General features: G+C 36.0%; 1 protein-coding gene across 1 annotated transcript in view; it reads left to right on the top strand.

The window, feature by feature from the left end:
• The window catches only part of ABI3BP (ABI family member 3 binding protein), a 163,858-nt gene that overhangs the window by 53,491 nt on the left and 97,248 nt on the right, over positions 1-13,119 (top strand). The window contains exons 7-10 of the mRNA XM_074163979.1: positions 7,061-7,112; positions 8,207-8,269; positions 9,308-9,403; positions 12,154-12,231. Coding sequence (XP_074020080.1) covers positions 7,061-7,112; positions 8,207-8,269; positions 9,308-9,403; positions 12,154-12,231 — 289 coding nt within the window. The remainder of the gene's footprint in view (positions 1-7,060; positions 7,113-8,206; positions 8,270-9,307; positions 9,404-12,153; positions 12,232-13,119) is intronic.

The raw sequence follows: 13,119 nt of genomic DNA, 5'->3' as shown, positions 1-13,119 counted from the left end.
TTAGGAATCTGGCTGAAGGGCACGTTTCACTAATTACATGTCAGTTTTAATGGCCACATGAACAGCTTGCGGTTTTATCTGAAAAGTCCCAGTTGCTCTTCTTTCATACTTATGTCTTTGTAAACTTGTCTTTGTCATTGAGAGTCTGTCCGTGTTTCCCCTGCAGCATATTTCACATGGTAGGAATGACCATTAAGTTTTCTGTCTTAACCAGGACAGTTATGGTTTGAAAGTTGGAATGTTTGTGGTTCACAAGCAGAAAAGGAGTGAAGATTCATGTTCAAAGGTGTTAGGTGAAATTAATAAAAAGCCAACCACAAAATTGCCTAAGGCTTTGACTTCTCAGAAAAAAAAAATGCAAAGAAGTCTTTCTTTTCTTTAGCTTCTTGCAGTCTTGCCTTTCTGTGTAGCTTATTCACATCACACTTTTGTCACAACACTAAATCTGGGTTTCCAGTAATGCCTGGAGGAAAATTAATAATATAGAAATTAGAGGAGTTAATAAATGTAATTGAAATTAAAAGATTCCATCGATGCTTGATTGCTCTCTGTGGTAACTGGAGACAGGATGTTTAAACAGAGAAGAGGCTGACCAGTGTTCTTCTGCCTCCGGGGTTGTTTATGTGTAAAATACACCAGAACGGTGTAGCACGTTTTTATGGGCAGTGTGGAATGCCTTCTCTTTCTAGGATATGAGAGATGCTAAATAACCAGGTGAAGGAAAAAATAGCGATGTCACTATGAGAAACAGTGGCAAATGGGGTTGCAGCTCTGATAAAATGGAGATGCTGATCTCAACCAGGCAAGTGTCAATCCCACAGGTGTACATAGCTGGAACTGACACCAACATCGGACCTAGGATTTTCAGTCTTTCTCAGAAGCATAGTAACTGGAGGGTTTTTTTTGAAAGTTCTGAAAAGGTTTTAAAATTACTAAAACCAGTCCAGTCTGGGCATAGGCTTAAAACTAGGTGGGATTTTCACAAGTACCAAGTGATCTAGGAGCATAACCCTAACAGAAAACCAGCAGAACACATGTTCCTACTCACGTCAACAATTTGAAAGGTCCCGGGCTGGTGCTTGGACAAGGGCTTTTAACATTGTTCACACAGCAGCTAGTATGAAACAGGAGCAATATTTGGTGGAATTCACTTCATCTTATTTTACCTGTACAAAATAAAACATTTAAGATAGGCTAGTTGTCTACAGTCACTGAGTAGCTGGTGCAAAGAGACAAGCACTACCCTAGAGCAGGCCCTCCCACCACTCTTAACCATCTTAGGATGAATGAAATTGGTCCTGGTGACAGAAATAAACATTCTTAATGGAGTGCAACTCACCCTACAATCTCACTGACTGAAAGTGGAACCAAGGGCAAGCAGCTCACCTCCAGGCAGGTAGGTGTCTAAAGTCAGTGAGATGAGTCATGAGATAATTCTGTTTCCTGCACTTAGTTCAAAGCAGACCTCTCCTTGATAGTTGTCCTTCCATCTGTCAAGATGATAGAGATGCTTTTTTGTTTCCTGAAAGGATAGAAGGAATGGGGACAAGCTTTCCTAAGGACTGCTCTGATGCTGTGGTCTGGAGTTTTGTCATCATCCTAATGAGAGATTCAGTTTTTCTTGCAGATTTAACAGAGAGTGTGTTGGACATATTTTCCTGGTTTCCTTTTGTAGACCTGGAAGAAACAGTGTGAAACTTGTCACTTTACTCAGAGGTATCTGGAGTGCTCTGCACAGGAGTAACTAATTGTTGCAGACCCCAGCCCAAGTCCATTTGCAGGTTTTGGGGAAAAACAGGCAGGCAAGAGAGGTGTCACTGCCTGGCACAAACTTGACTGCTAATCAGTACCTTTTACATGCAGTGGAGATGGTTATAAAGAAATGAGGTTAGAAACACTGCTACCTAAAGTCAGAAGCAATGTACTTTTGCATATGTGATTTTGTGTACTGCATATTAGAAATCAAACAAAGTTCTCCAAAGGAAGAAATAGTTAAAAAAATTAAAACCTCCAAATCAACCATTTCACCACTTTGGTAACACTGTACCTGTTGCTATAACCTTAGCTTTAAAATGTTAAACCGCAAAAAGCTTGAGGGCTGGACATACAGGTAACTGTATGGAGAAGCATTTATATGTGTGGATTGATAAAATGATTGAGAACTGGAGCTGAGATGATTACATCTACTGATTCCAGTTTAACAAAGATGAAGCTGATGGTTTCCATGTGTGCATTCTAAACGTTAAAATTTGCTTATTCCTTTGTAGTAGTCAGATTTGTTAACCTGTGATAGTTGTGGTGGTCAGTTCATTTTGTGATAAGGCAGTGCTGTTATTTTATAGAGTAATCTTCTGTATACTCAGGTCTTCTAAAATCACTAGTCATCCCATTGAATTCACTGAGAGTTCTTATGTGTGAGGCAAGTATTTGCAGAACCAGAGGAAGCTGGAAAGGGCGATTTAATTTGTTTATCAAGATTGCCTTGCAAGGTAGAATTTTTAACTGTTTCATCAAAGCATTTGAAGATATTTCCTTTTAATAAATAGATAACTATCAATATTCATTTCCTTATTTCTTTTTCTCATCTGGCATTTGCCATAACAGCTATCAAGCATGGGTGAGTTTCAGGCATTCATGGCTTCGCACACAGATACTTTTTGCTTCCAAGAGCTGAAGCAGAAATGAAGGTTCTGTAGACTGAACCTGTTAATAGACTGGTTTTAATACAGTGAAACCCAGACATTTTATTCATAACTTTTGAACATTGCCTCCTCTTCTATGAGATAAAATTTGTTTCATATTTCCTTTCCTTAATTTTTCATCTAAGTGCAAGTTTCAGCAGCTAATCTTGTGGGGTTTTTTGGTTTTGCTTTGTTTTTAAGGTACTATACATGAGGTAGGCTACGGGATAACTTCCCGAGAAACGTTGTAGAAATCCTTGTTGCTTCAGACATTTTAAAGGGTTGACTCATGAGTGATGATTATTACAAGGGAACAACGCGTTCTTCACAATTCTCTTCTGTCTCTGATTTTCCAAGTGTTTTCATGGTAGGAAATGGTCATGTGTGGTTTCTCATTGTTCATTCTTCCTATTGTACAATACTGTAAACGATCTGTAATTATCAAACCTGGAATTCCTTCAGGAATCAAGTTATATTTTCTTGTAGGAATAATTAGGTATTAATTTAGGACAGTAATACTTTAATTATAGCGTTACAGAGTTAGAGCAGTATTATGCTTACATTATTGGAAACATAGTCATGTCTCTCATTCAAGAGAAAATGTTTTATCCGTGAGTAATATGAATCCAATTGATTCGATACTCAGGGAGGTGCTCATCTCATTATGTTGTTGATAAATTCAACTTTACTGTTCTTCCCATTGGTCCCTTAAGCATCTCTAAAGTTACATGTGACAGCCCGAGACCAGGTAATTCATTCTGGCATCTGGAGTGCAAAAGCTGAGTTCCTTTCTTCATCTTAGCAAACCCTGTGTGCCAGGATTCTGACTCTGTTATGGTGCTTCTGTGGAAGTAGGGATTCTATTTATGCAAGAGGAGTCCTGAGAAAGTGAGCTAAAACAGTTTTCCAAATATTTGCACATCTTAAGTATGAAAGGAGGACTGGAGCCAACATCTAGTCTTTTTAGTCAGCTTCACAGGGCTTAGCTCCAGAGCAGTACTGCTTTATCACCGTCCACAGAAATACCATGAAAACATTCCGTAGATTATTCTAAAAATTCTCTTATCATTCTCACTTTAGTGGTGCAAAAAGCCATAAAACTAAGGCTTGGAAGCAGATAGTGGCCAGATCTTAAGTTTACATTATTACTTCAGTTTCCACAGTAATAGGTGGGGTATGTTTCAGTGGTGCAATCGCATCATCAGTGCAAAGCCAAAATGAGTGTTATTTAGCCAAACTTTGTTTATGCCTTATTTTGCTCCAAAAACACAACTGGCTCGTATCAGCATGGTTCTAATTCTTCTCTGTAAGGAGACATTTTAAAAGGCTGTTTATTAAAGCAACATTCTAGTTGTGTATCTAATCATTCTGCCCTTTCAACATTGGTCACATATCAGCTTGTGTTTCTTTTGGCAGTTTCATCCTTTAAGTTTGACTAAGCTCCTGGGACTGTGTGAGCTACAACTAATGAGAGAGGGGAAGAAAAGAAGAGCTCTAGGAATGGTCATTCTTTTTCCCTTCATAAACAATGGGTGGTGGTAGGGTGGAGATGATGAAGTAGAAATTTATTTCCTCTTCTGTATGATTAGGGTCCTATAATTTCATAATGTCATTCTGAAAGGTGGGGTCCTTCTCGACTTTGGGTGGCTACAAAGAAGATGGACATTCCCTTTTTTCAAGGAGTCACGTGGAAAAGACGAGGGGTAATGGCTATACCACATAGAAAAGATGAGGGGTAATGGCTACATGTTACTCCTGGGGAGATTCTGATTGGACACAAGAGAAAAAATTTTCACAATGAGAACAATCAGCCTTTGGAATAATGTCCCCAAGGAAGTGGTGGATTCCTCAACACTGAACACTTTTAAGATTCAGCTGGACAGGGTGCTGGGCCATCTTGTCTAGACTGTGCTTTTGCCAAGACAGGTTGGACCAGATGATACTTGAGGTCCCTTACAACCTGGCATTCTATGATTCTATTGTTTTTCCAGCCAAACAGCAGGACTCTTAGCTTCTATCATTTGTTAAACTCTGGAAGAAAACATGCTTACTTTTCCAAAACTTATCCAGTCCAGGTTGACTGTAATGTTTCCTTGAGGAGTGCCTTACATGTATGCCAGTTATTTGTGGCTTTTTGGATTATTGCAATATAAGAGGCAGAAAGAACAAGTGTCTGTTAATGTTGTCATATGCTGTTTGACAGAATGTCTGAGAACTGCAGTCCTTTATGCAATATGCCATAGGTATATGGTCAGAAATTAAGATGCCTGACTTACGGTATAACTTACATCTCTATTTTTCCTCTGAAATTAAAAAATACCTTGTTTGCCATCTTTCTTCATTCATGGAGATGCCACAGTCATTTTAATATCTAATGTTCCTAATACCTATATGCTTTATATTCTATCTGGAAAGTACAGTTAATAGTCCCATTCCTACAGATGATATGTTGATTTTTCTGAAATAGTTTGTCCAAGTCGTAAATTTTATTAGACATAGAAATATCTGAAGTAGTCACTTTTTGGAGACTGAGAAAGAGAGGATTGACAGCACAATGGTAAATTTCAAGTGCAGCACTTGCAGATTTGTACAGTGAGCAGTCTAATTATAGCAGCTGTGGAACACAGATTTCATACCAATGATTTATTCTTGAGTGAGAAACTAAATTTTGAATGTATTTTAACGTATTTAGCATTTTTATATTGCTGTCATTACCATCATCCATTATTATTCAAGAAAGGATGCCCTTGTCAATATAAGAACCTTTTACTGTAAAAGGACTGGTAATAATTACGATTAGAAGTTCCACACCAGAGTTACACAAGTGCTCACAACATCTTGAGGCCTATTTATTTGATTGTAGGGCTCCTGATGAGAAATACAATAAAATGAACACCTTTTTTCTGGTAAATTCATTTCATCCCTCGTTAGTCACATGAATAGCAGGGTTACTCCAAAAGCTGATCATCTGCAACACAATTTTTTTACTAAAAGACAAAATAGAAAGGTAAACCTTGTTAATAATGAAGGAAAAATAGTAAGCAATAAAAAAAATTAGTATTATTTTGTATCCTTCATTAATGACAATGATGAAAACCTTCAGTTAATTTCAAACCATGTTCATGCCAATGCAAAACTTAACTAGGTAGCAGAAAGTAATGCCTTTCATAGAATAAGCAGCCTCCATCTATTTCCCTGAGGAAAGGGACATCTTACTTGTTGGGATTTGCCTTCCAGCTTCTTAGACTTTGGTATGTGTTTGATGTGTACCCAACTATTCCTTTTAAAGCTTTTTTTTAATATTGAGAATAGAGCAAAAATAGTTATCCTTAGGTAAATAATGAAATCTTTGTCATCAAATGCTGAATTTTCATGGGAGTGTTCTTTCACATGAAGTAAACCAGATGTAAAGTGCAAAATGAAGATTAACTGATTCTGACTTTAGCAGTGTACATTTAACACAGAGAAGTTATTGTTTGAGTTATTTTCTTTCTTGTAACTCAGATATAACTGGAAAAAAATCACTTTTAATGTATTTAGCCTTTTTATGTTGCTGGCATTTCAGTCTTCCTCCTCACATCACCTGAGTATATTATTAAGCTTTCAGAAGTTGTTCCTAGTACCCATGTGTGGTACTGAATACTGATTTATAATCTTTGGGATCCGCTGTTTTCTTCCTTTTAATAAATGTGGGATCCATTCCCGTGTTCCTTATTTTCATAGTATCAAAATGCTAGAAAAGATTCACATTTAGACAAAAAGTAATCTGAGTCAACAGCAGAAAAGTCCAAGTATTTAGCATAAAAATGTGAGACCAGGGGTGGCTGGCCAATTATACTTTGAAAACAATTTAACCAAATAAAATTACTCTGCATTAATCTACTTTAAGCAGACTATACACTCAAGAGTGCTGCTGGTTTACGAATGTACACCTGGTTATGGAATAGTTTGTGTTCTTGAATATACTATTCCTGAGAATATAATTATATCCTGTGACCGAATTTGTAATTGGCTATGTTTCAGATGTTTTGTTGTAGTTAAATTTCAGCTTTTCACAGTTTTCTGGACTACTCCCCAGTGAGTGCTCAAGGGATTCTTAAAAGAAAAGAGGATTGACGATTCCTAAGATGTCAAATACTGTGTTTTTATGAAGCAAAACATCCTAAAAAGAAAAAGGGAGATCAAAAGGCAATATTACTATACTAGCCCATGGGAACTGAAGCAATAGCGTAACATTCAGTGACTAGGGCCAGAGCCGCATCCAGTGTTAACTTGGGGCAGGCGCAGTGTTGGATTAAAGCCCTCTATTTTTGTTACTGAGAAAGTTCAATTACTATTATGGCAGTTATCCCAAGGCTTTTTTTTTCCCTCTTCCTCAGCTTACACTGCGTGATAATAAGAAGTTGGTCCCTGTTACAATAATCAAACAAGGTAAATTTGTATATTTTTGAGCTGACTCCTATACTCTTCAAGAATAACTTGGAAAAAAAATTTCTGACTCTGATGTGAATGTCATAAAAGTTTTATTTTAGAATAGGTGGAACCTTACAAACTAGCGTATCCTTTAATTACAAATACTATTGAGTCGTTACCTACCCGTGTTAATAAAATGAGCTGTTACATTGCAGTATGAACAATGACTTAGTTGAGTCATTGGATGGATACAAATCAGTTCTGATTTCTGCTAGTACCCATTCTTTTTCAACTGTATTGTCCAGTTACATCGATCTCCCAGCTGTGCATAACTTGATAGTCAGGCATGACTATCAGTATGGAAAAGACTCGCGCTACCAAACTTTTTGTGGGTATCTTCAGCTAAGTCATTGACTTAGACTCCCTTCTCCTTTCCCTGGCCAGTGAAGAGAGAGATCTACAGTAGACTTAAACATATCACCCTTTAGAAATGCCTGTTTCTCTCTAGTACCGAGAGGTAGTATAGCAGTGTAATCTTTGAAAATTGACTACTTAAGGATAGCTGATAGAAAATGAGCTGCTGATTAAAAGCTAACAGAAATTGTACTGTGAATAATTTTAAGTAACAAAATCAAGCAAACAAAGTAGTTCACAGTTCAGGGACAGGAGTACACTGGAGGATGGCGTGAAAGCAAATTATGATAATTACCATTAAAATATGACTGTACTAGCATTTACTTCACATGCATCTTGCAGGGTAATGAGATGGTCTGGAGCTGGCCCTATATTAATATAAGCATAGAATATAATTTTTCACCAAGGGTATAAAACTGATATGCTAGGGGAAAGAAGAGATGCACAGTTAAGTTACCACGCAGAGGAAACATGGTTTGCAGTCTCTTAAGCTGAATGCAAATGCAGAAAGATTAGGATGTTGTCCTCATCTCCAGGTATTAAGTTGAGGAAAGGTTTTCAGAATTCTGAGGCTTGTCTCAGGTGTGGGTTTGTTTCTTTTTTTGTTGGGTTTGTTTTGTTGGTTTGGGGTTTTTTTTTGGTTTTTTTGTTGTTGTTTTTTTAAATGATTTTCTAATACCCCTGCGTTGTCTCCACAGTTATTCAAAATCGGACGCAGTCAAAAACTTCAGATAGTTCTTCTCTGCCAGGAGCAATATTAGGTGACTAGAAGATATTCTTATTATTTTTCCTCATCTTTGTCTAAAAATTAGAACTGTGTAAATACTTCTAGCTTTTTTGGTCTTGCTGGTTCTATCCTTGCATATCAAAGGGTATTTTGCAGCTGCTTCAGACAGTATTTGTTATATTTCATGGTGTTACAGACGGTTCAAGGATGATGTAGCCTAAGGGAAATAAAATAATTTTATTGTCACGGTATTTAAAAAAAGTTACTGTCCCTATTTAAGCCAAGAAGTTCTTTCATACTTCAAGTTCCGTGGCAAAGATCTTACTGATATCAGGGGCTGTTCTTTCTGGTTTTATTAAGGTAGTATGATAACATACTATCTACAAACACAAACCTGTATTGATACGTTAGCTGATAGTCATATATATTATAACCTTCCTTGCAATTAAATCTTGATGTTAGATCTCAGGGCATAACTGTTTCCCTCAAGCCATTCAGTTTCATGCTTTCTGTTATTGTTTGACATATTTATCATATAGTGCTTAGTGTGGTGAACTACTGGTCTGCCTGAAATAAGATAGGAAAGGCTCACTGCGTCCTGCACCTTGTAACCAATTTATTCCTGGATTCAGGAAGGTGTTTAGTCCTTTTTATACATGGAAACACTTTATATAACTACAGAACTTTTGCTGAAGTTTGCTTTGTGTGAGTTTTAATGTATTGATGTGAATCAAACAGATACTTACTAGCCTCATTTGGCGTTGAGTCTTTGTGGCCCACCAGACAGCATGTCCCCGAATTTGTGATAGTGCAGTACTCCAGGGTTGTATGCTCCAGTATTTAATTGTTTTCAGTTCTGATTAATCATGAAGTGATGGTAATACACTGAGTGGTGTAAAGGGGAAATAGAACCAAATGGGAGTGACAATTACTGAATAGAACTAACTCATTTCCAGACACTCAGACTGATCTTCCAATGTACTATTCAGTAGTAGTTGCTAACGTATCTCAGAGTGCAGGCTATGTATTTTTCATCTCTTCTGGAATTAATGGCATACATCTTTCTGTGTAGTGCACCTTATTGTTCCAGGTCTCAATGAAACTCAGCAGAAACTTCCTCCTCTCCTGACAATAGATGACATACCTCAAGCATCCAGGAAAAAAATAGGTAAGCAGAAATGAACTAAGCTTGTGTTGTTTGTCAGCAGTATCAGAAGTGTCCTGATGTGAGATCATGTATGTAAGCAGAAAAGTCTTTTTTGTTGTTGTTGTTTTTCCCCTCTCTTACCTTTTTTTTTTTTTTTTTTAATTAATTATTAGCTTGGGCTTATAAGCATTCATAGAAATTCACTTACTTTAAAACATCTGGACAAGTTTTTCAGGTATTTTGCAGCTATTTAAAAGAATACAGAGAAGCTTTGATTCATGGAGGAAAGAAGGGAAACTAGTCATGCTTATGGTCTTAGGGGTTTTGTTTTACAATGTAACTTTTTTTTCATACGTTGTATTTTTCAATATATGTCTTAAAATGGAAATTTGTGTGTCCATTTGAAAGATCAGATTTTCAGCGAATTTTAATTATATGAGTTCTGGATTGAGTACATGTGACAAATTGTTTCATGAAGAGATTCTTATTATTATCTGTAATTAAATCCATGAAAAAGTGGTAGCCAGAAATTAGAATATTTCAGTACAGGTTTGATGTGTATCTTGTGAATATGCCTGAAACCTGCAGGATAAAGATTAATTGAGGCTTTTGTTTAAGATCTGTAAACTAGCATATCATCTGTGAAGAGCATAATTGTGGAAAATACAGCTATCTTTAAAAAACTTAATAACGCCCCCAGTGCATTTTTCACAGATCCCTTGAGTAGAGTTCTGGAGCTGATGACTTTTGGTTTGGCTAGTCTTAATACTTAATTTGAACGCTGAACAACTAGGTCAGATTTTTTTTCCTTTCTTATTTTTGCTTTGTTTAATTTACTCTGTTGCTCTATTGCTGGCCATGGCACATTCTCAGACTGGCTTGCTTTGCAGTGAGAAAACAGCAGTGCTTGTTCCTGTTAAGATAGTGTGTACATGTAAGCGTAGAGTTACACAGTAGAATAATATTTGAATGTATTTGAGTAAGAATATGTTTCAACTGAGGCTGAGTTCCTTAAAAATTAGTATCTGGAAGTGTTTACCAGCATTTGACAAATATTGTTGGCATCATCTATGGCTACTGAAAATTAAGCTAAGTGGAAAAAACTTAATTGCACTATTTACATTACTGGTTTTCAGTCACGTTGATAAAATTCATCACATTGTTAACGATTACAAATATTTTCTTTGAACAGCAGGCATAGAAAACAAGGTGTTTATCATTACTAGCTTGGTTTTAACATGTATATGATATGCAGGTAACAAAGGTACCATTAAAACTCAGTAGACCATATTCTGATAAATCCATTTTTCATACCTCTTAGTGAACCATATTTTAAGACCTCCAATATCAGTTTTGGACTACAGTATCTAGAACTTTTATATTTCTTTTCATTTTCTACCAGTAAAATTGTATCTTTCTGCAGGAAAACAATGTTGTGTTTTCAGATAGGTCGTAAGGTTCAGTAGTGTGCACAGTAAAAATGGCAGAATTTGACTGTGAGCAAAGGATGGGGAAAGCAAAGGTAGCTTCAGTTGTTCTAGAGGTGTGCACAATCCCCAGTTGGCTGAGCATAGAACCTGGACTTCTAAATTTAAATGATCTGATATGCCCAAAATAGCTGGTGTGATGCCAGTTTGGAGCTACTCTTTTTGGTAGATTACACAAACACCTGTGTGAAAATTACCAGGGCAGACAAGTGATGTTTTGTTCTCTTCTGTTTACTATGTGTTCCTTACCAGAGAACATGAAGTACATGGGTGTACACACAAGGGACTACTGGATTTCAAAGGAGTGTAAAATAGGGAAGAGTCATTGCTTGGAAAGCAAAAAAACTCTGAGAAATAATGTAAATGTATAAAATAATTGACAAAAAGACATATTGTCCAAATCTATACAGCTGTCTTTCACTGATACTCGAGGATGATGTATGTCTACAATAAAATGCAATAATACTTATGCTGTGTGTGAAGTTATGGTTACTTATGATTTGCTGACATACTGCAACTATTCTAGTTCTGTATTATTTAGAAAAGTCAAAATAATGCATCACATAGTATCCTATTTATTGAATTCTCAAAGTATTTTTTTTCTGTTTACTTACTAAAAAACTTACTGTTTTGTTTTTGGTTTTTTTTTAAAGAGTAGTAATCCAGAAAAAAACCCACAAAATATATTGCCTTAGTCCTCAGTGGAAAAAAAAACACAACAGGTGTATTATTGAAGTCAAAATTAATTAATTTTCCCTATATCCACTGCTGGAATATCTTTGTTGGAATAGAAGGGTATTGTCATAACATTGTAATTGTTACAAGTAATGTAAAGGAAAATAAGGACATGACTGCTCTGACAATGTCATTGTATTTGACAATTTATTAGACAATTCTCGTATAATGTTTAGAACTATATTACATCTTTGAATTTCGAAAAGCATTTTTACTGTTAATGCAGAAATGCTAGACAAGTGAAAAACACTCAAAAATATTTTGTACTGTGAGAGTAATGATTCGTAAGGCATTAAAGTCATTGCTGTATATTTAATTTTTAAAGAATCTTTTAATGAACAAAACAATACCAAAACCACGTGTTTAACATAGCTAGATAGATGCTTGTGCTGATTGTGCAGTGGAAGTTCATTGCTAAAGGTATTAATCTTTCCACGTTTGTTCATGTTGGTTTAATTTGGCAAACTGAAGTGGGACAGAAATAAATCTGTAGTAGAACAGAGCAGATACAGCTTTTTACATTACTCTCTAATGTCTTTGTCCCTTTAGCTAAGAATGAAACTCAAGTATGGCCTGCTGAATCCAAAACACCAGAAGTTCAAGAAATCTCCCCACAGTCCCTCCCAGGTAATGAAATTTCTATTTTTAGAAACTCTGTGGAATATCTTTGCCAAATATATAAACTAAAATTAAATCCATTTTTGTGTTCCTTAATCTGCAGTTCAAGGCATTAGTTGGAAAACAGGAGGAATTAGTAGTCATGCATGGTAAATGTGGATAAAAATCTGAATCTAATTTTGGAGGAAAGTTTCAGATGCTACACTTGTTAGGTTTATAAAATCACTTAGAATTAGAACCATGTCTTTGTGGGGTGTTGCATACCTTGACCTTTTGAAAAAAAGGCAAAAAAAGAATTTTCTTGTGATGTACCTTGAATGTCTGACTTTCATGAAATACATGAAGTAGAAAATTAGGGATAAGGGCATGATTGTGCAAAATGCATGTATAAGATTAAGATGGAACAGTCACAGTAACAAGCTTTATTTCAGAGGTGCAGATGATGACAGCATGATGTTCCATTGAAGTTCAGTTTTGAATACATTAATTTAATATTGACCACACTCTTTGCAGACTTACTGGTCCTATTAAAATTAATGGGAGCTGTTCACATGGGAAAGGAATATAAAATTTGATCCTAGACTCATATTCAATGTTATGTGTCTGTGAAATGTGTGTTAACTTGTACATTTGGAAGACTGAAGTTTTTCATCATCTACTTGTGGCTGAAAAAATATCACTTATTTAAAAGGGCATACTCAGATGCTAATTTCTTTAACTGGTCAAAAACATGAAGTGAAATTTTAAAACTTGCAAGCTTTACTGCCTCCATTTGCTTAGGAAACAAGTTAGTGTAGCATAAATGGACAATTTTATCAAGTTGTATGATAAGTAAAGCCCTATATTTTAACATTTATGAACTGAAGTCAAAAATATTGGAGAGAACTAAATTGTTCG

The sequence above is a fragment of the Numenius arquata genome, chromosome 1 (genome assembly GCF_964106895.1).
Source record: "Numenius arquata chromosome 1, bNumArq3.hap1.1, whole genome shotgun sequence".
Taxonomy (NCBI): Eukaryota; Metazoa; Chordata; class Aves; order Charadriiformes; family Scolopacidae; genus Numenius; species Numenius arquata.
The sequence above is the reverse complement of the archived record's forward strand: the minus strand, read 5'-3'. Positions and strand labels throughout refer to the sequence as shown.